This window comes from Taudactylus pleione, unplaced genomic scaffold, assembly GCF_031769625.1.
Source record: "Taudactylus pleione unplaced genomic scaffold, aTauple2 ptg000005l, whole genome shotgun sequence".
Taxonomy (NCBI): Eukaryota; Metazoa; Chordata; class Amphibia; order Anura; family Myobatrachidae; genus Taudactylus; species Taudactylus pleione.
Genome location: NW_028284408.1, coordinates 14,511,828 through 14,536,896, shown reverse-complemented (window position 1 = coordinate 14,536,896; position 25,069 = coordinate 14,511,828). Strand labels below are relative to the sequence as shown.

The 25,069-nt window shown below is 41.3% G+C and overlaps 1 protein-coding gene across 8 annotated transcripts in view; it reads left to right on the top strand.

Annotated features, from left to right (window-relative positions):
* Positions 1-24,184, top strand: part of ENOX1 (ecto-NOX disulfide-thiol exchanger 1) — a 540,470-nt gene extending 516,286 nt beyond the window's left edge. For all 8 annotated transcript variants that reach the window (XM_088442288.1, XM_088442454.1, XM_088442218.1 and 5 more), the window contains 4 exons: positions 8,433-8,486; positions 16,216-16,318; positions 18,843-18,928; positions 23,073-24,184. In XM_088442288.1, the coding sequence (XP_088298414.1) occupies positions 8,433-8,486; positions 16,216-16,318; positions 18,843-18,928; positions 23,073-23,204 (375 nt within the window). In that variant the 3' untranslated portion in view covers positions 23,205-24,184. The remainder of the gene's footprint in view (positions 1-8,432; positions 8,487-16,215; positions 16,319-18,842; positions 18,929-23,072) is intronic.
* The last annotated feature ends 885 nt before the right edge of the window (positions 24,185-25,069 follow it).

Below are 25,069 nucleotides of genomic sequence, written 5' to 3'. Positions count from 1 at the left end.
AATATGATAACGTTAATTTGGGCCAGGTGCTCCTAATTAAGTGTACTTTAATAATGGATCATCAGGAAGTGCTAGCACCTGTACACAGGAGCAGTCTGGTCTGGATAACTCCATGCCATGAAGAAGACATCTGCAACAATCTCCGAGAAGCAATAAATCTGCATTGATTATTTCCAAAGAGGTGAACAATGAAGACAGTTGCCAAGATTTCCACAAGCGAGTGTCCTGGCCAATTTACCCAAAGATCAGACAGGATCATGTTCTGCAAAATTACAAACAAAAAAACAAAAGCTACAGTACATCTGAGAATCTATAAGCCTCTGCAAGCATAGTAATATTCAAACTCAAACAGAAGGGTAGCCCGGAGAATGCCCCTTCTCTAAACAAAAATTGCAATAGGGTAGCTAATTGAATCTGCCCCTATGTATGATTGCAAGGACTTCATACAATCTATAAACCAGGGATAGCCAACCTCGGTCCTCGAGAGCTACCAACAGTTCACGTTTTCCAGGTCACCCAGCAGGTGCACAGGTGTAGTCATTACTCACTGACAAATTTGAAAAGATCCACAGGTGAAGCTAATTATTTCACTTGTGATTCTGTGAGACCTGGAAAATATGCACTGTTGGTAGCTCACGAGGACCAGGGTTGGCTACTCCTGCTATAAGCCATGGTGGTGGAGGGGAATTAATTGAGGTCGTTTTGCACATATCGCAGTTGCTGAGTCCACCGTGAACTATTTTGTACCATAGTATTCTGAAAAAAAAGTGATTTGAGTTACAAATAAGAACAAACAGGTGCACAGGTCAAAGTTACGGGTTAATTGTCTATTTGAGCAGCTTTAAGTGGGAACTGCAACCCACTAACAAAATATGATCAGAAAGAGGATAGATAGCGCTACTAGACAATTGCTAAAATGTAACAATTTATTAAACACAAATACTAAAAACAAAAGAATAGCAGTGTTGCAAAATAGTGCATTAGATCAAAATGATTGCCAGCCTAACTGAATGTAACTTATTCTAGCGTTCTCACACAGTTTAAGGGACCCAAAGTCTCTCAGGGAATATGTCTAGGATACGGAATAGTCCCAAGGATATAAAATATCTCACCTCTCAGGTGGCCAGAGCCCGATATACCCCACAGTATCCTTACTGTGCAGTGTATGGTAACCTGAGCACCTTTGCTGGGGAACAAACTACATTGGGAACTGCGATCTGCAGCGCTAATTAGCACTTTGCTGGAGATTTCTGTGAAATCTCCCGCATTGTGCTATTAGTACATAGGATTGATACATAAAATTATGCAGAAATTGCAGTTTCTGCATAATTTTATGGAAAAATCTGCTTGATACATTTGCCCCTAAATGTCTTTAAAACGAAAATAATCAAAAGTTTTGCAATAGCCAAACGAAAGTCCAGACCTCCACCCATTTGAAATACTGTGGGGAGATCTGAAGAGTGCGACCTAAGGGACTGATACATTTATACAGTAAATTATTACTGTTATTGTTGCTAAAGTTCATTATACAAACCGTTGAATTGTAGGGTAACTTATTGTCGTACACATCACATCTTTATGGTGGCTTATATTTTAGGTAAATAAATGTTGACAATGTAAGATTGGTTGTAGTTTCTATGAGATTAAATCAATTGTACATTTCAATGACTGTTCAGTATGCTTTACATGGCTGTACTTTTAGTCAAACCACATCTGGGATGTGTGCCTACATTGCAAGAAACCAGGACTGTAGAGAGCCTTACCGGGCCCCAGTTATATAGGGAGGCGTGGCCTAATGTAAGTAGGTGTTGTCATATCTCCTTAAAAATATATATATTTGCTGCTCCGCTAACTTCCACGGTGGGGTGCTGTATGCTCCTCAACCAGGGGAAAATCCAGGGAATATCCCCACCCCAGCACAGCCAAAGGGGACTGTTGCTGTTGATCAGTGGCAGCAGCCTTCTATGTCCCACCGCAGCCCACCACACAGCAGGGCTCAGGAGAGACAGACTGCTGCCAATGACAGATAAGGGGTGGTGGGCGCCGGACTCGGGCACCTCCTCCATCAAGCCCAGGTAATTAGTACCTGCTCCCCTACAAGTAACCATGTAGATGATTGTATGAAAGTAGTTATTTATTAAATGTATGAATGGAAATGGGCAATGTCAAACACAAAATGCATTGTAACACAGTCTCTAAGCCCTGCAGTAAGTATGAGTGCAGAGATCTCTTTTTAAATTTGTATGATTGAACCAGATACCGTATCCTACACATTATCCACGGAGTGGCAGATTCATTTTGGTACCTCATGCACTAATGCCACACGGCCAGGGGATAATAAGGCAGACCTTTGAGATGTGAGCAAAGCAAGCAAGGTTTTTTCCTACCACAATAGTTGGAAATGTGCACAGCGGAATCTCACATCCGATTGACTCTTCCCCAGAGTGTTAACAAAATAGCCAAAATGGCATACATGTAGTAGCCAAGTATGGACAAAGACGGACAATGCTTTGTCGTTTGTTTCACATGAACCATTTTTGTCTTGTGTTTGCAAATGTTAAGATTTAATTCTCTATACTAATAAAAGCAAAATCCTTTCTGGTGCAGGTTTCGCCAAATGAAGAATCAGTAGCTGTTCTTCAAAACCAGTTGTTTATTTAATAGTTGTCACGGGCTAATGATTCAATGTCATCCATCCACCATCAGATACATCATACAGTGAACTTGCATTAACTTGTACAGACTCATAGATTCATTTGGTGGAACCTGCGCCAGAAAGGATTTTGCTTCAAGAGGTCGACAGTTATCTGCATTTCTCATTAAGTCTTTATATTGCAAAAGCAGAAACAGACATCCATTTGAATATTATTTATACTAGTAGTTTTGGATCTGTCGTACGTTGGGTCCTCCCAGAATGCTTACCCCGTGCCGGTTCTGCAAGGCTCTCGTCTCCTGGTCTGTCCTGTCTCCATCGATACATTGGGAGAGTGCAGTAAGCGCCCCCTCTCCCACTGCACATGAATGAGACTGGACAGCTCATCCTCGATTATTATATAAATATGTCTCTATTTGAGGTTTGAATGACACCAATGTGCAGAACACTCATCACCCATAAATCTATTAACTGTACAAAGCATGTCCTGAGATGGACATGCACAGTGGAAGCAGAGGTGTGCCAGGCCTGCCACAGGGTAACGGGCTGAGGTGATAAGGGATATACAGAGTTAAAAGTACTAGTGTACTATGGGCCTGATTCAGCTGTGAGAATAGAGTAAGATATAGCAAGTAACTGTGCATCTTGGTAACACCATGCTGTACTGCAGGTGGGGCAGATGTACAATGTGCAGAGAGATATAGATTTAGGAGGGGAGTGTCCAAACTGAATTCTAAATTGCAGTGTAAAAATAAAGCTGTGCAATATTTGTGGGCTACATGCAAAATCAGCCAGTATTTACCCTACATGAAAAAAAAAAGTTTGTAGTTGCACCCCTTGCATTGCAAAATGGTTTGTCCAGGTTGACAGTTACTTGCTATATCTTCATCTATTCCCGAAGCTGAATAAGGCCCTATTTTTCTTGACGGTGTGCATTAATAGTATTTGCCCACACTCTTGGAATGTCTGGGCTGCTCAAGAATTAGGGTGAGGGAGGCAATTATCCCACAAGGGGAGTGATCTGTGTGAAAGGTGGGCAGGTCGTACAGTGGCCATGCAATGTGGTCGCTTCTTGTACTTCTGCTGCAGCCTTACTACTACCTTATGCCAATGCTAGTATCCGAGAGTGTATGCTGATGATTTGTGTGTCTGCATGGAGAGAGCCAGTCCGGCCACTGATTTTCCATCCACAGTGGACATCATTCGCACCCAGCTATCCATGGTGGGTGCAAAAGGTCCATCTAAATAGGCATACAATCGCATTGCCCATCCCACTTAATAAAGTAAGTTGTGTCATCAAGTCACATCCACCCCCTAACCCTTTCTGGAAGCAAGAATTGGATTAGGGGGTATTTATCAAAGCTTGGAGAGAGAAAAAATCATGAGAGATAAAGTACCAACCAATCAGCTTCTAACTTAACATTTTACAGACTGTGGGCCTTATGTACCAACGAGTGGTATTCTTGTTATCACTCGTTACTAACAGTGATCGCGCTGAGTGACAAAATATGTGGGTCCCAGGGACCCACCACTTTAAAAAAAAATGGGGTCCTACCTGACCATTTCTGGGTCCCATCATAATTTATGCTCTAGAGCTCCCCACATGCCACCACATATCCCCACATGCCCCTAAAATGCCCATCCGATACCCCCAACAGCATCAGAAATCCCCGCATGCCCCTTAAATGCATGTTTTAATGCCTCCATGATCTTTCAGGTAATATGACTTGTCTGTTCAGAAAACCCATAGTGAATAAGTAGGCTTACCATATCATCCCTTTAAACTGGGACACTCATGGATTACACAGGTTCTGTGGCTCATTAAAATCAGGTGAAATCCAGCCTATGAATAACGCTTTAGGTAATATGCATATTTATCAAAGGATAAATGCCCGGCCTTTACACATTTTGCCACACAGCAATGCCCGGCCTTTACACATTATGCCGCACATTAATGCCCTTTACACATTATGCCGCACATTAATGCCCTTTACACATTATGTCGCACATTAATGCCCTGTACACATTATGCCACATATTAGTACCCGGCCTTTACACATTATGCCATGCAGTAATACTCCTTACAAATGATGCTGCACATTAATGCCCTTTAGTCCCCCTATGCATTGCCCCCAGTAGTAGTCCCCCTATGCATTGCCTCCAATAGTAGTCCCCCTATGCATTGCCCCCAGTAGTAGTCCCCTTATGCATTGCCCCCAATAACAGTCCCCCCCTATGCATTGCCCCCAGTAGTAGTCCCCCTATGCATTGCCCCCAGTAGTAGTCCCCCCTATGCATTGCCCCCAGTAGTAGTCCCCCCTATGCATTGCCCCCAGTAGTAGTCCCCTTATGCATTGCCCCCAATAACAGTCCCCCCCTTTGCATTGCCCTTAGTAACAGTCCCCCCCTATGCAGTGCTCCCAGTATTAATCCCCCCCCTATACAGTGCCCCCAGCATTAATCCCCCTGTGCATTGCCCCCAGTATTAATCCCCCCCTATGCAGTGCCCCCAGTATTAATCCCCCCCTATGCAGTGCCCCAGTATTAATCCCCCCCTTTGCATTGCCCCCAGTATTTGACCCCCTATGCATTGCCCCCAGTAGTGGCCCACCTATTTGTGTCTTAGTGACCTGGGCCTAATTCCCAGGTCACTCACACATATTTGTGGGGCAGATACCTTCAATTGGGCCTAATGCCCCCTATGTAGCCCAGGCCTTGTGCCCGCCTATATACCCACAGGCCAATTGCTTGAATTTATCCCACGGGCCTACTGCCCGACAGCCTTGGTGGTCTAGGGAGGGGTTAAATACCGGTGGCCCAAGGCCGCCTACTGGTACGGTGGAAGAGGCTGCGGGGGGAGCTTTGTTAGCTCTTTTTCTTTCCACCCCCGCAGTCCTCTCCGGTTGTCAGCTTCATTCTTCTGCTGTTGGCCCGTCTTGGCCAGCGGCACCGCCTCTTCCTTTCTTCCTCCTTGATCGCGCCGTCTTCTGGCCTCTTGCGCGGCCGCCGGAACTGTTGCCGCGTTGCTCTTCACCTCGGGAGGTCTTCACTCCTCCCCACCGCCGCACTGAAGTTTCTCGCTCAGCGGCGTCAATTAAAAGAGACTGTGAGTGGGTGGGGCTATGGCTCGTCGCGTCTGCCTCCTATTGGCTGCTGGACCGCGAGCCGTGTCTGGTCCGCGGCCAGTGCCAAACAACCGCCGCCGCTTCTTGGCTTCCGGGCAGCGAGCTCCGCTTAGCTTGCGCCCAGAGCCAAGGTTCTCCCGCCGCCACTTTACCACCGACGCAGGTGGTCCCTTCACCAGGTACCCGCCGTGGTGGCTTACCCTGCGCTGGGAACAAACTCACTGTCCCAGAGCCAGGCACGAATGTGTCCCGCAGGGGACACATCTCCTCTGCCTGCCCCTGCAGCTGTGCTGATGCTGGGATCAGATACTTGATCCTAGCACGGCTTTCCACAGCAGCAGCCAATGAGAGTCTATCTGAGACTCATTGGCTGCTATAACAGACAGCGTTGTGTTTTTCTCTGCAGGGGACACACGCTGTGCTACAGCCAGCTGTCAGGGATTGGCCACAGCACGGCGCGTCCCCGGGGACCCGGCTACTTTTCAAAAGTGAGTCCCCACTGCTCAATCCCGGGTAAAATACGCGCTATGGCGCATATTTGCAAACACTGACTAATCTTAAATGGTGCTCTATCCAATCACCTCCTAACTGTCGTGATTGAAAAATTATAGTTAGGAGCTGATTGGCTAATACTTTATCTCCCACAATTTTATCTCTCTCCAAGCTTTGATAAATACCCCACTTAGAACTGGGGATTTAGGATTTGTTTTTTGTTTACACATTTTGGGAGCACGCTTTTTAAAATATTGAAAATGACAAGCTACCCCTGTCTTTCCCCATGCTGCACTGAGCTTGCTCCTCCTCATTAGAATGTATAGCCGCAAACCTCAGTTTGTTTCATACAATTGTGCAATTTTGAAAACCCACTGTGAACTGTATTGTCTGTACTATACAACATCAAACTTACCATGAATCATAGTACAAACACAACGTAAATATCACACAGGGACTCCAGGTTGACTATAATTCAACGTCTGTCACACTTTAGTATACAACTGAATGTATGCAGTAATAACATCACTCCCTACATTGCTTTATAAAGCCCTGACTACAATAAATGTTAAATAAGTAACCCTAATATCAGTAAATATAACAGGAATTAATGAAGCTTATGGCTCATAGAAATAGATCTCTGCTTAAGTGAAATGCTTTATGCACAGGCAGGCCAGCTACTATTGGAACACATAAGACGTTCACTGGAAGCTGTATTTTATTTTTAATGGAAATCATGAAAGGTGTCTTATTAATACTATTTTAGGATTACTGTAACACACTTGCTTTAATTATTTTAATCATTATGAGACAAATGACACCCTGAATTAGGTTCTAGCACCAGTTTTAAGAAACAACCCTAATTCTGCTATAGGGATCCTTGCAGAACACAGTACATGTCATGAGTACCTGTTATAAAATGAAAAGGGTTCTTGATCATTCACATGTTAGCATGTGTTTAACCCCACTTCTGAAATACTCTGTTGTGTATTCTATATGTGTTACTGTTAAACATTCCCTAAGCTGTGAATGAGCAAGAGCAATGATTCCCTCATAAAGCTGCATTTTAGGAAGTGTCACACAGGAGCATTTATCCTTTTTGCGATGGAATCACGGTATGTAATCATTACCAATTGAGATCATTCCTTTCCATTAGTGAAGCAGTGAATATGCAGCTTAAGGGGTCGATGTACAAATAATTGCGGACCATCCGCCATTATTATCTATCCATATTGCCTGGGATATTTTAAATTTTAATGAAAATATCCCCGTTATGTACAAAGGAGAAGTCGCAGGGACAGCAGTTGTGGTAACCGCTGTCCCTGCAAGTTATATCCCTGGGAAATTGTAGAAGTCTTTCACAGAAGTGAAAGGCTTCTTCGGGGTAAGCTGACACTGTGCGTGCGCAGGGTGTCAGTTTCCGGAGCCGGCCGGGAGCTGCGAGAGAGAGATTGAAAGATCTGAAGTGTCAAATAGCACTTTGCCGGAGATTTCTGTGAAATGTCCTGAGTTGTGCCATTAGTACATAGGAACAATACATAAAATTATGCAGAAACTGCAGCTTCTGCATAATTTTATGTAAAAAACAGCTTGATACATAGGTCCCTCACTTAAACAGTTTTCCACATTCTGACAGCAGCTTCCAAAGCTCTCAATAATAATGGTCTCTAATCAAAATCCATTGTACAATATTTTAGCAACGCTCACTATAACCATTATCAGCCATCAATAATAAAGCAGCCATTGGCGACTTGCATTTCTGTGCAGCTTCTGGTGTTATGGTATCAGTATCGGACTGGTTCACCAGGATGTTGGCTATTGAACGGCCCTTAGCTGGTGCTTACTATAGTAGCTTCTATATGAAGAGTTAAGCCATTAAAGTTCCCTGCTACACTAAGAGCCCTGGCTTTGATTGATGTGTTTGATCCTTGCAAACTCACACTATGTCCTCTTCAGATACCCATGAGTTCTTCAGAGTTGCTATCTGTGCTTGTATCTATGGAAATCCCTATACTGTATAATATGGGTTATTAAGTTATTTTATCTCTTTATAATATAGTGTCATGAATGGCTTAATACTGAATCCTGATTGTACTTTTGCCCTGGTCTTGCATCTATGCAGACAAAGTAATATTGTGTTTGTTTTTTTTATTCTTGTGCAGCTTAAAAGCGCCAAAGAGGGTGCCGAATCTAACACCCATGACTACCTCACCAAAGTAAGTACCATGGCATGAAGTCACGCACATCCTGAGAAATCAACACCTTGTTAACATTTTTCTCCACGCCTGTAAAATGTTTTACACCTGGACACTGATTTTCCATGCAGTGCCAATGATGCTGTAATTGTTTGCATTGTGTGTCACTTACAAGCCTTGCTCATCTTACTCATAGAACTGGCACTGCTTAGGAAACACAAGGAAATAAATCACATTCCATTGTTGCAGGAGGAAACAAAGATGAACTGTGTCTGCATGAAAGCCAGGATAAACTTTGCTCAAATATCTCCTTTATTCTGCAAAGCAATTATTAGGGTTCTATTCATTTCCTAGTTTAATTTTTATTAATTACATGGATATACTGTAAGAAACATTAATCAGAAGAGGATTTGAGAAAACAACATAGAGAGAGAGATTTTGTGTGGGAGCTTAAATTACTTGGTTACTTTTGTATGTCTTTAACAAGATTTTATTAGACACATGCATTTAATTTGTGGATTATTGTCAGTATACGGCTTAAGCTGCCCATACACATTCAGTTCTGGTCAGTCAGCAGATAACACTACACTGATAGTGCTCATCCGCCTGTGTTGTGTTTGTTAGTCCTGATGGGGGTTAGGGGGGAAATGTATCAAACCTTGTAAAGTTACCCATAGCATCCAATCAGCTTCTAACTAGCATTTATCAAGTGCATTCTTTTAAAATGATAGGCAGAAGCTGATTGGTTGCTACAGGCAACTTTTCCACTTGTCTACCTCTACATTCTACATACACACTTGCCTACTCTCCTGGAACCTGCGGGAGGCTCCTGATTTTTGGGGTAACCCCCTGCACCCCTGGAAGAGTAGGCACTTCTCCCGCATCCTGCCCACTTCCTATTGAAGTTGGTAGCATGGGGATCAGCGGTCCCCAAATAGGGGGCAGGGCCTAATGACACAATTCTGAGAATCATGTAATTTGGCCTCACCCCCTATTTTTAAATATGCAGCGTCTGGCAGATGCAGATAGTCTGGCCCCGCCCTCCCATCGTTGCCCATCTGCATCTCCTCGAGAGGAAAATCTAAAAGTAGATAAGTATGTTTAAAGGTTTGATACATTTCCCTATATTGTAGCTCACCATGAGATGTCGGTGAGGTTGCTTTTGCCTACATATGCAGTTACCCATTTCATCACCAAAAAGTGTTATATTGTATGCTGTAAGACCAAGATTACGTTTACACAATTGTTAATGGTTGAATGATTTAACTGTAAGGAAATGTTAGCACACTTGTTATTACATGTATGCATAGCCTGACTTAGTGCAAAGGCTGCAATGTGATGCTTCTAAAGAAAGAGTTTTGTGTACTGGCGGTACTGTAATATAAAGAGGAAATTATAAAATGATATAGTCACATGCATCCAAAAATCGTGCTGTGTAACAAATGGAAGAATTACACATAGTGCCTTTATGGCAATTTGCATAAAGTTGCAGACCTGGGACAGCAGCAGATGACTATGCAGAAGAAGCATACAGTATTATTGCATTTGCCAGCAGAATAAAATTGCTGTACAGGGACTGACTGTGCAGTATAGACAGGCAACGGAAGACTGCAAAGCAGTAATCAGGGCTCAAAGGAACTAACCAGCTGTCGGATAATTCAGTGCCTAATCCACTGCATTGATCTGTAGGTTTAAGATTCAAGAAAGGCCTGACAGCATTGGGTTTTCAAGTCAGACTGCAGAGCCTCAGGGCGCAGAGCTGTAATTTGGGGGAAGTGGAAAGCACTGAGTAACAGGAGGAGACAGGAAAGAGTTACATATTACTGCATACACGGTCTGCATGTATAACTAGTCTCTCATTATATGACATCTTCACAGCACATTTATGTGAAAAATGCAAGACCCTGCAGTCAGACTGCAACCTAACTGGTGAATAGTGGGCAACATGCTTTTGACTGCAATCTGCTGAATGTTTATTATGTCGCATGCAATTTATTATTCCACAATGAGGAAAATTCAGCAGTATACTAATTGAATTGATGACAGCATGCTTTATGTGAAATAGTACAATCAACACCGGCAAGTAATTGAAGTTGACCTTGCATTTTATAGGATAAAAGACATGAAATGTTATTTATGTAGTGTGTATGGGGAACCTGAGGGGATTGAAAGAGATTTAAGCAATGTATATCCTTCAGATTACAATAAACCTGTTCAATAGACATTGTAGTCTACTGCTGTGCTACAAATGATAAAGGTGACTTTTCTTAACACAATTCCAGTTTGCCCTTTATATCAAGTGTACTTTGAGAAAGTGTCGCTTCAAACCGTTCAAAGTGAGCTCAATTCCGCCAGTCCGTGAAAAAAGTTTTAATTTCCACCTTCAGATTAGAGTCTTTTGCTGGTTTGTTTGAGACCTTCCCCTGCCCAGCCTTCCCTTATCATACAGTCAGCCCATCCTGATGATATTTCTATCTGCAACTCACTGTAACATCTTCACCTTTTCTGTAGAAGTGTGTGTGTGGGGGGGGGGGGGGGGGGGTCTCAGAGGCTGGCTTTCTCTGCAGTCACTTGGAAGGATGCCAGGATAGCCAGTCAATGTATCCTTATCCCAGTCCTCCTTTATTGCCATCTTCTTGGATTGGAATGAGAGAGACCATTATAACACCGGAATGCCTTCTTGTATTCAGTAGGTCAGGGCAGGCTGGACCATTTGCCCTGTCGTGTGTGCAGAGGTGAGGGGTCTGTGTTAGACTTCGGTCCCTGAGAGATGTACCTCAAGGTCCCACCTGTTAAAGTGTATGTGTATAAATATAGTATACACACACGTGGGTGGTTCAATAAATACAGTAAGGTAACAAGACCTCTCATTGCGTAAATGTATTCAACTCATACAGTACATATACGTATTTTTAATAGTATCTCCTTGGTACAGATTACTATTTTTCCACATAGTCCCCATACTTGTCTGAGCATTTGTTCACCAAGAAATGTATAGCACCTGAAGCCAAGACATGACAGCTTGCTGAACGTCACCGTTGTGTGCAAATTGCCTTCCAGCCAGCTGCTGCTTCAATGGTCCAAAGAGATGGAAATCACAGGGTGCCAGCTCAGGGCTGTAGTGAGGATGGTCCAGTACCTCGCTGTGGTAGCACTGTAACAATTCATGTATGCGGTTGGCTGAGTGTGGCCTGGCATTATCATGCAGCAACACAATACCTGTTCACAGCAGACCAGGTAGTTTTTGAAGAATTGCCCTCCACAACCAGCTCAACATTTCACAATTGTGGACAGCATTCACAGTACCTCCCTTGGTGAGGAAATCAACAAGAAGCACGCCCTTGTGGTCCCAAAACAAGGTCACCATGACCTTCTTTGCTGATGCAGTTGTTTTTGCATTTCTTTGAAGGTGGAGATGATACGTGTTTCCATGTTATGGTTGCTTGCTTAGTCTCAGGTGTCACATAATGCACCCACGTTTCATCGCCTGTAACAATACGCTGCAGGAACTGCACTCTATCCTAATGGTTCTGCTACAAGTGCACAAAAGGCAATCCCGTCCTATTGGTTTTGTGAACTTCTGTGAGTTGCTCCGGTAACTAGCTTGAACAATTTTTCCAGTACCCCAGTTGCTCATGAACAATGTTGTGCACAGTACCCACTGAAATGTTCAGTTTGTCAGCAAAGTCACTAACTCGAATACTTCTGTCCTCCTGAGGACAGACCTATAACACCTATTGTCATCTGTGGTGGACGTGCTTGGCCGGCCATGTCGCTGCTCATCTTGAACGTCTCCTGCCATTATCAAAGGCAGTGCACCAAACCTGTTTCCGTGACATGACATTATCACCGTACACCTTGACATGTTGGTAATGAATTTCAGCTGCTGCTGTGCCCTTTAGATGCAGAAATATAATGACACTACTCATATCAATGTTTGACCATGTTTTCACCAGCCCCACTATCTTACAACTGGTGTTGGGAAGTATGACTGATATGAGTCGCAGTCTAATGGCCGTGATAAGCAGTGGTCTACCAGTTCTGGCCTGGCGGAAAATTAGAAGTAGAGAACATTACACACGTTGCCTTACTTATTGAACCACCCTCGTATTTACATCTATTCCCCCTATCGTCTTAAAATTCTCTATCTATACCACCAGCAAAAGGATACCTAAATTGGTGCTGGACAGATTTTCATGTATTAAGTAGATATGAGTAGTTTGGTTTTGCTGAAAACCAAACACACACGTACTTTGGGGTTTCGAATCCCGGCTTGGATCACTTTGGGGTTACCGAGTACCGATTCAGATCTTCTTGCCAATTCCAGAACTCTGATCTAAAAAAACAGATCTTGCGTTCTTTGGATAGCATTCAAGTCCCTCCATCGTGATTTCAGGTGCTGTGAGCCTGTGAGGTGGTCAAAATTCACTGGAAATTAATATGTTATTGATGTTAATAATATTATAGGAACAAAAACAGGTCCAAGTCACATTATGTTAAGTTTTTATAAATTTTTAAAGAAAACTGAAACTGAACCCAAGCACTTGAGGGTGGTTTTGCCAAAACGCGACGATGGTTTAGTACCAAAACACGGTAGTCTGTGCACATCTCTAGCATTAGACCTGTTTTTTAACCACTGAGGGTGCATGACCCACAGACATCAGAAAATATTTTCTTGTTGATAAAAGTGAAAGATTGAGGTTGTAGATATTTGAAGTAATTGTGCTGCCTTACAAGTATTCTAAAGAACATTCTCTATAATAGAGGCTATGTACCAAGCGAAATACATACTTTACATTGGCATTCATTCTAAATGAATGCTGAGCCAAAGGGGTACGGAGTTATTTGTATGTCTCTGTCCATGATTCCAATTGAAATTATATTTTATGTTTAACAAGATAATGTTACACTACAGTTTTATATCTTAGAACACATGAACACTTGGTTTTAGTGACTGCGGAATCTCATGTATACACAATACATGAATTCATATATTTTTCGTTTACATGGCTGCTATTAATCCTATTTTATTACATTTCAGCTGTGACTCCTTTTTTTATAGGCAACACTGCAGAACTGAACCTCGGCATTTCATTGTATCATAATTTTAGCTGCTTCTGGACTAAAAAAAATTTAAATTACATTTCTGAGCTTCACATCCCAGCACCCCTCTTCTGATCATTTCTCTTTTGCCTGTTCAAACAGATTAAGACAGGGAGGGTGTATAGTAATGTATAGGCACACATCCAGTCCTGTACTGCTGAGCAATAAAGACACTTTATGGAATACATAAACCAATACAGTAAAGTCTGCAGACTGGTTAGAGTCTACAGCAAAAGGGTATTTCCAAATCCCAGCTATAAAATATTTTCTTCTTGATATTTGCTGCCATGGAACAAATAAAGGTGCTGTGATTGATGGTGACCAAATCAGATTCTAACCGTCATTTTTTAAGAACAGTTTAAAAAATGTTTTGTTGCTGTGGTTTAATGCAGTTTTCGTACTGTTATTATGTGCACCAGTTTTCTTATTTGCCCCCAATAGTATTTGTTACCCTTTGTAATAGTATTGTAACTATGACCTTAATTACCTTCTTCCTGATTGGCAGCAATGAGTGGTGGTCTGTAAAAGATATGACCTCTCCCAATAATTAATTATAATTACCCAACTCCCAAACATAAACAATATGTGACTGGAATTCAATGCCAAACCTCTAGAAATAGAAGCATATTAATTTATAATACTTACACCAAACACATACACTAACTACAGGACACTGCAAAAAAGGCAAGTCCGTACCTGTTACCCAGTCAGGGTGGTGACAAAAGATCACATGAAATATTAGGCCATCATTCGTGACTTGCAGCGGGCACCATAGACATCCACCAACAATAGTGAGTGAGGACAAATCACTCAACCTCCTATGGCTGGACAGTCCACTCTAATTGCAATCTGTCCAATTTGCTAACCATGTAAACGCACCTGTTGCTGTCCTTTCAACTTTTTTTTTTTTTTTTAAATCTACCTTTTTGTGAAAGCAAAAGTTACTGTATCAAGACAGTACATACTATAGAATACTCCCAATCACAGTGCAGATATTTATATAAAATATAAATGTTACTTATACAACACTCTTACAACATATATCTGTAGGCATTTTTTGTCTTACCTGTTTTGCCTCGGTGGGGAGTCCAGTGTTCTATCTGGGGTTTTATAGCATTCCATACCTATTCATAATCATTACTTTGCCTTATTTTTGGAGGGCCAAGTCCGGAGGCCAACACAGTCTTGCAGTGCCTGATCAAGCAGGCTGTAGCCTCGGGTGCCAGGACTTGGGGGAGGGTGTGCCATGAAGCTAGGGATTAAAGTGAAGACCTAATTGATTCCATGTTGGTGGTGAACACACAGCTTAATCAAAGAAATATGTTCGTTATCCATCCTGAGGTGGTGCTGAGGGAAGTTTTATAAAGTGACTACCAGGCTGAGGCGGTGTGACCATGTAACTTACTGCAAAAGCCTTTACTTTATGTACAATGTGCTACTGCACCATCTGGGTAGCCTAAAGAGCTGCATGCCATTATCTTCCTTGTATTACCCAGAAGCCAATGGTTCTTTACACTCTACAACCCTCATTATATCATTAGATGCCAAAATGAAAAAGTCAGTCTTACAACCTTTGTTACCTGCACAGGTGCAGTATGAATGGTGAGCATGCATATACACTGTGTTCTGTATTTGGTAGCATTACATGGGGCGCTACAAGTGTATTAGTCTAGTGCATCTGGAGCTCATAATCAGGCTCTGCACCTTGCCTCTCGCTACACAAAGATGCAAATGAGGCAGCACCCGATGATGTCAGTCATGTCATTAAGGCCCTGTCCACTTCACCACAGTGAGAACCAAAATCCAGGAGAGTTACCTACACTCCTGGGAGTCTGGGAGGAGTCCCCCGAAATTCAGGAATCTCCCAAACGTCCCGAGAGAGTAGGCGCTTGACTGGGATGCTTCTACATTATTTTCATCATTTCGCTACTAATTACATCAAATCCTTTTTTACTTTTAACAGTATATTAACAATATAATAATGAATGCAGTAGCAGTACGTCCTTATTTTTACACTAGTAGTACTCCCATTTGGTGCATACAAGAAATATATCTGTAGGGAGTACAACGCCAACATGTGTCATTGATCCATCTACTTCTGTACTCTGTATAACAAGCAAGCGTTATCCCTACAGGTTCATATTATCACAGTAGTATTATACTTTATTCGTAATATACTGTTATGTGTGTATACTAATACATGTCTCATTTGCATACAATTTGCATTTAAACATTTGAATGCAATGTTCAATTATTAATTTAATGAGCAAACTCCTTTACAATACACAAATCCATTTTTTATATTTCAATTATATTTCCTTTCATTTTCTTCAATCGTAAATCTTCCTTATGTTTATGAGGCAGCTATTTCAGTTTAATTAAAATAGCAAAACATTCACTTTCAATTGGCAGCGCCATGATGGGTGGCTGCGGAGAGCAGACATTATTTACATCATCTCAATGAGATGGAAATGGTGTCTCGGCTACAGAAGTCTGTTGTTTTGGCTCCTATTTTGTGACCGGTAGAGGAACAAATGAACGTAATCAAACAAATGCTTTTGTCTTCAAAAAATGTTTTAGAAACTGATTCTGAACATCGCAAAATCCATCAATAACGGAATAATGCCCTTCTCTTGTACACTCGTAGGAAACCAGTACAGTCAGTGTTGCTGTGTTTAACCATGATAAAGAGAAGGATGCTGAAAAACAAAGGCAGGCTCTGAAGTCAGAGAAAGAAGCTTTGCTTATAGGTAAGTACCTGCTGGCATGGACAACGTAATAAGAGTCAGTGCCAGCTTTATCACAGTGCTGTCCTGTTGCTAAATATATGGAGGGAACTTGTGCACAATGATTCATAAATATATTGCCCTATTATCAACTAGATGTCTGGAGAAAATGTAATATGAATTATGTGGTTGTATGGAATTCTGTACTAGAAGAAAGAGAAATAATGTACTATTTCTGAGGGTTATTAGAGAAGGTTACTTGCAATTGAATAACATGTTTATTTTACCTCAATGTATTGGTTAGTGTCAGTCCAGTTACTGTTATCCTGGGCACCACAATAACCGGTCTTAGTGCAAAGTAAGTTCTTGCAATTTGAATGAATAGGAGACACAAATTGCATATAACATGGAAATTAGAGCCAGAACGGGGCAGTGTTTTGTGCCTATATGTGCGTGTGTATCTGTGTGAGAAATCCCCCCAGGAAATAGTCACTGCTGGTGTGTAATAATGTAATACACACAGACCTGATCACAGGGCGAGAGATGTATATTATACAATGTAATGTGGATCCCGCTTATTGGGATACCAGACTGAGAAAAGTAAATAATTGCTGCTTCTAAGTAATAATGATGTGCACACATACATGATTCCCTCTGCGAGGAAGACTGATGGACATATTACTAAGGAGAGGGAAATGCCAGTGTTCGAAAAGGCAGGGTCATTTCTCAATGTCATTTGGCATATTTCAGGTTCCGTGCTCTACATTGCTGAGAACCCCCTCGTCACTAACATTCTGGATAACTGTTCCCCTCTAATTGTCGTTGTAACTCTATGTGCCGAGATTGGTAGTTGTGGCAATCAGGTTGTATACAGATTGCAATAGCCATGTGGGCTGTATTGTACCATTTGTGCTTAACCCTGCTTTGCTATAATTGAACTAGAACACAGTCGCCAAGTCACGGCATTCAAAGGAAAGCAATGTGTATGAGGTGCATACTAAAGATAAAAATCCTATGTACAATAGTACAAAGACAATAATAATAGATTATAAGAGTAGTACCATTATACACGGGGTAGAAAGCATTTTAGTTAAAAATTGTCACCTGGGAAATATTGTAGAAACGAAAAATAATTTCACACTGATGATCCAATATCACAGCTTTCTAATGTATTTCATATACACATGGCTACTAAGGGCTCATACTGTAACAACACAAGTTTAGTGTAGACAAAACCTTGCACTTTGTACTCACTATTAACAGAATGCTCAAAGCATGTTCTTAAAGCCTTCCTACGACACAGTGTACACAATGAGCATCCCATGGGACGTGATTGTATCATACAAAGCCGTAGCACTTGGGTACACACAACAGGTCCATTAAAAAAATTATAACGGTCAGTGTCAAAGCCTGTTTAATAGACTGTAAGGATGCATGCACACTGCCTAACATGTAATCCCCATTTGTGTCAGACAGCCGGACACACCACCATAGGTTTGTTTTACCACTTTTCTCTCGCTGCTCATGAATACACATTTAGGACTTTTCTCGCAAAGTGTTAACTGTGTGTGTTCTAAGATGTGTAATCACCGCACTCACACCCCAATAAATATATCCGTCTGATACCGATGAATGTTTTCATGCTCAGCCTGGCTGCTGCTAACATTCATTTATATCTTACGGCTGGTTTATTTCAGTGAAAACCAGCTACAAAATAACTACATTGGGGGACTGTACCTTTTTTACAGCACCATTTAGCGGTAATGGGAATTAAATAGTTTTTGTGACTATGAGTGGTGTAATTATTGGGAAAATTCAAGTCAATGTGTTTCGTGACACATCTATATAAAATATTTTCTCTAGGGAACATCCACACTAAAGAAAGATGATAATTGCCTTATTCCAGTAGCTGCAATTTTATATTGGCAAATCAAGCATAAAATGGATGGTTACTAAGCTCCTAGCAGACTGAATTAGAAAAACACCATTCTACATTGTTTTATCTCGGTCACCTAGCTGCAGACTATTACACTTCTGCCAGTTATGTGATTTAGTAGAAACTATTTATGTTATTTCTGTAAAATAGCCTTCTACCCATCTAACCCCTACTCTGTGACTGGAATGTTCAGTGATGCGAGAGCTCTAAATGTTCTCAGGCTTTCATGGATTTCAATTGTATTGTAAAGCCAAATAGGCAACTTATGACTTTATAGCTGTCATAGTTGCTGAACTATAAGTACCAGTATGCCAGTGACATGTTCTGTGTTACAACAGCTGAGAAGCAACATATTGCTTATTCAATTTAATGTTTTATTATGATTACTATTAATTATTAGCAACAGTCCAACAGATCCTACTGTGCAGTAGGTAATATAGATCTCCCAACCCGCGTAAATTTGTTGGGACAGTCACACCCCCAGTATGCCTCCACCTTGTCCCCGTCTCGATTCCAAACTTCCAAATGTTGGGATGTATGCATAATGTACAAGGCATTATGACAAATATTATGTATTATTAATGCAAATGTATATGTTCTTTTGCCTTTCAGGTATTATATCAACATTTCTAAATGTCCATCCATTTGGCGCTAATATAGAATACTTGTGGTCTTATCTTCAACAGCTGGACTCAAGGGTAACACTTCTATTTAATTGTGCAATCTGTGTACTTTAGTTCATGATAATGTCTTGCACTTTTCAGGTTTTTCTTGCATCCTATTTTTATGCAGCCACTGAGCGGTGAATGGGAGTTATACACAATATAAATATTTTTATGGTAGATATCTACAGTGCATGAAAGCACTGAAACTACCCCTTAGGGTGGCAGGTGGAAAAAAATAGGTATATCGGGACTAGTTGTGGTATGCCAAATGAAGCTCGCATTCTGTTCTTGCCTTGAGCATATTCCGCAGACTCTGGCTCCCCGTCACTTGCCTGTAAGATGGGTGACTCTCGAGGTTCCTGCAGCTCTCTGGCAGCTGCATATTTTTCAGAGTTCAGGCCTGTTATGTCCCCAGCACTTTTCCCTCCAGTTCTGTGTACTGGGCACAGCCATCTTGGGATAGGTCAGCTGACTCCTCAACCAACAATGACGGAACAGGATTCAGCCATGTGAATCAGGTTACCAATCCCAGTGCAGCAAGTGATATAAAAGGCCTTCCTGGTGCACTCACAAGTTGGCAGTGCAACGTTGGAGATACCCCTGCGTCCAGTGGCTCCGGGTCTCAAGATTCTATCCTTGGGTTCTATTCTAAAATATTTGATTCCGCTCCTGCTTCTTGTTACAGTGACCCTGTCATCTCCCACTCTGCTCCTGTGGCACTCGCTATTCCACCTGCGCTGCCTGCACTTCCAGTGGGTCTTCTCAGTACACAGCGGCGCCATCGATACCAGTTCCAGCACGGTCACCTGAGTATAGCCGGTTCCAGCCCGGCAATCCTGAGCATAGCTAGCTTCAGCCTCGGTGTTCCAGTCCAGTTCTCTAATCCATATTCCAGACTACTAGCTGATCCAATCATTCCAGTATTCAACCTCCCCTCATGCGTAAGCGCTACATACACCCTTCCAGTTTCCTGCACACAAGCACCACTTAGCCAGCCCTAGTGTCATCCACGTGAGCACAAAAATCCAAAAGCCTATCACCGTCATCGGCTGTTTGTGACACAATTACATATGTGTCCTTATACACTGTGGTATCGCACCAAACAGCCCCTCTCAGCGTGCCAGGTCCTGGGCGACTTGGAAAATGGAAAGAAAAAGACTGTATGCTGCACCCACTGGAGCGGCTCAGTCGCGATGGGCATCTCGCGCTATATGCGTATTGAGGAAAAGTGTATGAGGTTGAGGACACATCTGTAGATGATGAGGAAAGCAAACTATGCAATGCACATTTTGAATAAGGTGCTAACATTACTACCAGTGACTATGCAGAAGTTATTTTCACACGTGTGTGCTCATCAGGCTATGATTTGTGTGATATGTCTGGAGATCTGCTGTAAACAGATTACATTTCTGGTTAGAACATGTAAGCTCCCAATATGCCATTTGACTTTCTGTAACCACCTATTTGTCTATAATTCTGTGGCGTTATAGAGCAGGCGCATAACTACCGTGGGTGCGGTTGCTATGGGACCCGCAGCACCTCCAGGTCCCACCTCCCCCTGCACCCAAGCTCACCTCAGCGGCATTACAAGAAGAGAAGCCACTGATGATCTGTGCAGCAAACTGCTTTATAGTCACAGGCACACTGCACTGCACTGCACACTGAAGGATACATCTCTCACAGGTGCTGAGAGGAGGCGTGGCTGTGATGACATCGCTGGACCACGGCCACACCTCCCAGCTTCAGTGAGGAGAGATGGAGCGGTTCACCAGGCTCAAGATGCGGGGCTGGAGGGGGGGTTATGCCCCTGATTTTTGAGTATTAATAGGGTGCATCTTACAGACTCTTCTGCCTACAATAATAGCTTAGAAATAATAGTATTCAGATATACAGTATGTAAATGACGAAGCATTAGAAATTACATTATCTTTTTTTGGACTGTATTAGTAGATGTCGTGCTATTATAAAATTCTGTTTATGCCATTTATGTTATCAACTATTATGTATTCATTTGCATTCCCATGGATGTTCCACAGCTCAGTTATTTAGCAGTTGTTAACAGACAGTTAGAATGAGGTGTTACTAATTTAACACTGTGGGAGGCTTCATAGAATGTAATTACAATGTTAATAGTTTTCAAGTAACATGAAAACTCCATCATAACACATCTGATGGCATAAACAGCATATCTAGCTCAGCAGGTTAATAATAAAGCGTTTGTGATTGTGGGAAAAGATTGTAAAAATAACTAAACAAAATGCATGAAGGTTATTTGTACTTTGGTAGAGCTAGAAACAATACTCCTATCAATAAGTTACAATTACAGGCACATGTGTGTTTATAGAGTGCTCAGAGCTCTTCTATTAGGGGTATTCAATATGGAGCGAAAACGCCGTTTCTGAGATGTTTTCGCTCGGATGACCTCATTTTCGCCGCTTTTACTTTTACACCGTATTCAATTTGAAAACTTTTCGCCGGTGCGAAAAGTATATTGCATTCGACCCTGCGAAAAAGTATCACCAAGGAATGGGTGGCGAAAAAAAGTGCAGAATTGGGGTTTTGGGGTGCAACATTTCAGAAACTACCCTGCAACCTTCAGACAGTCCCCCAAAGGTAAACTGTGTTAAAGAATTTTGAAAAAATACCTCAGAAGACCCCAAAAAAAGCACTTTCATTTTGGGAGCGAAAAAAAAAATCGGGGGGTACAAAGTTAAAAACTAGCGTACTACAATCTAGGGGGGTCCCCATGTATGCCCCAGGTGTTTTTTTCATTGCAGGTGTTTGCGGCAGGTGGATTTTTCACGTTTTTTTAAAACTTCACTTTAGCAACTTTTAAATATGCTCACCTCCATTTTCAAGTACCCAAAATTTGCTGGGACTTATTTTCTGCAAAAAAAACTTCTAAATACTATTGTTCACCACCTTCCCAAATCCCCAAAATAGCAGCTATTGAGCCCGTTTCAAGACCCCAAAAACCTTCAGCAGGGCTATTTGGGGGTATCCAGAGTGATCCCCCATGTCAGAGCATCTTTTTGGGGGTGTTAGGGTCATTTCCCCAAAAATCTGCGAAGTTTTCGTTGATTTCATATTCGCCGGGTGCCGTTTTCGACGATTTCAGATTGAGTACGGGTATAATCGGGGGCGCGCCCGATACTTTTTCGCCGGCAAAAGCTCCGATGTGCGGCGAAAACTTCGACACGCATAGACGGCGAAGTTTACGTTTCATATTGAATACCCCTCTATATCTCCAACACTGCACCTTATCTGATCCCATCCATGGAGCACACAGAATTGAACCTACAGTTTGTGCGCTCCTGCAATGCTTTCCACCAAACGTGTATATTTGGTGAGGTGTTCAACATTCCTGCTCCCAGTGTAATTCTAGAGTACATTTTCTCTGTCCTGTCTTTTACTGTGTATGTACGCCTTAGTCTCCTTAATTCTACTTAATTAGCTATTTCAACAAAGTACCACCAAATGATCCCATATTAAATGCTGCCCAGTTTATCCATCCTGCTTGTTAAATTTAAACATAAAAAGCCACATTTGTGTATTCAACAATTTGCTTTACTTTCCATATGGAGAACGCAAGAATGCTTTTCTTTCCACCATGCAGAAACAGAACCATCCCATAGTGTGAAAGCAAATGTGTCCTATTTATAAATAGGGGGGGTTTTTTGCCATAAAGGGATTGATTAGTTAGGACACCAGTCCTGGTTCTTACATCCCCATGCCTCAGATCCTCCACTAGGACTTTTCCTCTTATGGGGAAGCTGAGAGTCATATCATATTGCACTATGAGCTCACAGTGTAAGAGGTCTCCATGCATCTGTCTGCTCCACTGAAGCAGAGTACGCGTGATTTATTGATGAGATCCGAATCGATTAAGTCATTCATTGATGCAAGTTCAAAGCGTAGCTTAAGGTAACAGGAAAGATGTTGGTGGAGGAACACCCTGCTCTACCACTAAAGTCCATGATAGCTTTAAGCCAAGTTTCTTGTATGTAAAGCCATAGAAAACAAATACTAGTTGTTTGTGTGAAGTGATCCTCGTAGTAAAGGCTAAAAATGCAGTATACTCCTCATCTTCTCATCTTTGACATGTTACTTGTTGCATTATTATTTGTCCCTTATTGGCTTTACAATGCCATTTTGATTACTCTCTCCTCTCCTGTAGATATCCGCAAATGAAATTGAATCATTACTGATGAGGTTACCTCGAATGTTCAAACAAGAATTCACTGGTGTAGGAGCAACACTGGAAAAGAGGTGGAAATTCTGTGCGTTTGAAGGAATAAAGACGGCTTGACTCACCTGGTGCTAGAGGCATTTTGCTGAAAGGCTGTATCATGGCAGATGAATGAAGTATTCCATAGACAATGGACATTTTGCAAGACCGATGAATTTGATCTTTAGTTACATCCGTGATGTGCTCTTGTGAGTGAAGATGTTATTGTGTGCCAGTCCCTCTGCTTTTATTTCAGAAATGCAAATTTAATTTGAATCTAGGTAGCTCAGAAAATACGGAGTTATCTATTGATGGTTCCATAGGAAATAAGAATTAGAAGGACAAACAACTACTGAAAATGACCCTATGGCTAACAGACCAATTAGACAATAAGTCCTCGCGCTGCCTGAAGCTCTGTGATTTGATGCTGGTGCAGTTTGGGATGTGGGTCGGACAATATCACAATGAGTTTTTCCGTTTTAATGTTCTAAGAACTTAGCGCAGGTTTAAGCAACCTGGAACTTTTCAGCTCTTGCTTGAATACAGGATCCAACAACAGTTGAAATACAGGTTGTCTACCTCTGACCTACAGAGAAGATACTTGAAGTCTACAGTACTGAGCTATAGCCAGTCGTATTTAACATTGTTACCCTTTTATGTGTCCTAATAACGGAACATCTTTTTGATCGCTGAGACTTGGAAATCTGTCAAAAATAGAAAACATTTTTAGTGGCAGATATATGGCATAGTTAAATATATTGCTAAACAATATGAATTCTTCATTTTTCTAATGATTTAAAACAGAAGATTTTTTTTGTCTTGCCAGCAGAGATTATACGATGTAGACGTGCGGCGTAAAAGGGAATCTAAATTATTATTTTTCTAATATAAACCATAGTCCAGAGTATCACATCATATACTGTAAACGTATCTTCCTGATGTAAATATTGGATAAAATATTGTTGTTTTTCTGTATTGGTATGTAATATATTCAGATATATGCATCAGAATAAATATTCAAATTCATTGTTAACAAATTTTATATTAAATACTTGAAATAAAATAAAATAAAAACCTTTTCCAATATTTTTTATTGTACTTCATATTTACATTTGAGATATTTTTTTAATCATGCAAGGTGAGTTAAACTATTTTGCCGGGTCATTAATTATACCACCTCCTTCAACAAATAGAAATCCTGAAAACATTACCTGTTGGGGAGTACTGGAGTTGAAAACCACTGCTTTAGACAATCTTATAAAATAATGCTGCCGTTTGAACCCAGCTATAGCCCATTCAAGTGTTCTATAAAATATTCTATATATAGTACGTGGAAATTGAGAAAGAGAATGTGTCTAAATATGATCGCAGTTGTCACTTTGGTTTTATGTTTGGCGACACAAACTTTGAAGTAGAATACAATGTATTTACAGAAAAAAATAATTTCTTACATTTGCAATGACCCGATAAACTAAACAAATTAAATGATGCCCAGCACTTAGTTATATAAAATTACTCTCCAAAATGTAAGAGACTGCACCGATATATAGAATAAATACATTTCTTAGTCACAGTATAAAATATTTAACATAAATAAAGCATTTAGTAATCGTGTAACATATATCTCAGCGGCCACTGTGACCACAACTAAAATAAAAACAATCACCATTTACAGTCAGGTGCATAAATATTGGGACATTGACAGAATTTTCATATTTTGGCCTCTATTCACCACCACAATGGCTTTGAAATGAAACAAACAAGATGTGCTTTAACTGCAGACTTTCAGATTTAATTTGAGGGTAATTACATCCAAATCAGGTGAACGGTGTGGGAATTACAACGGTTTCTATATGTGCCTCTCACTTTTTAAGGGGCCAAAAGTAATGGGACAAACTAAACAATCCTAAATCTAACTTTCACTTTTTAATACTTTGTTGCAAATC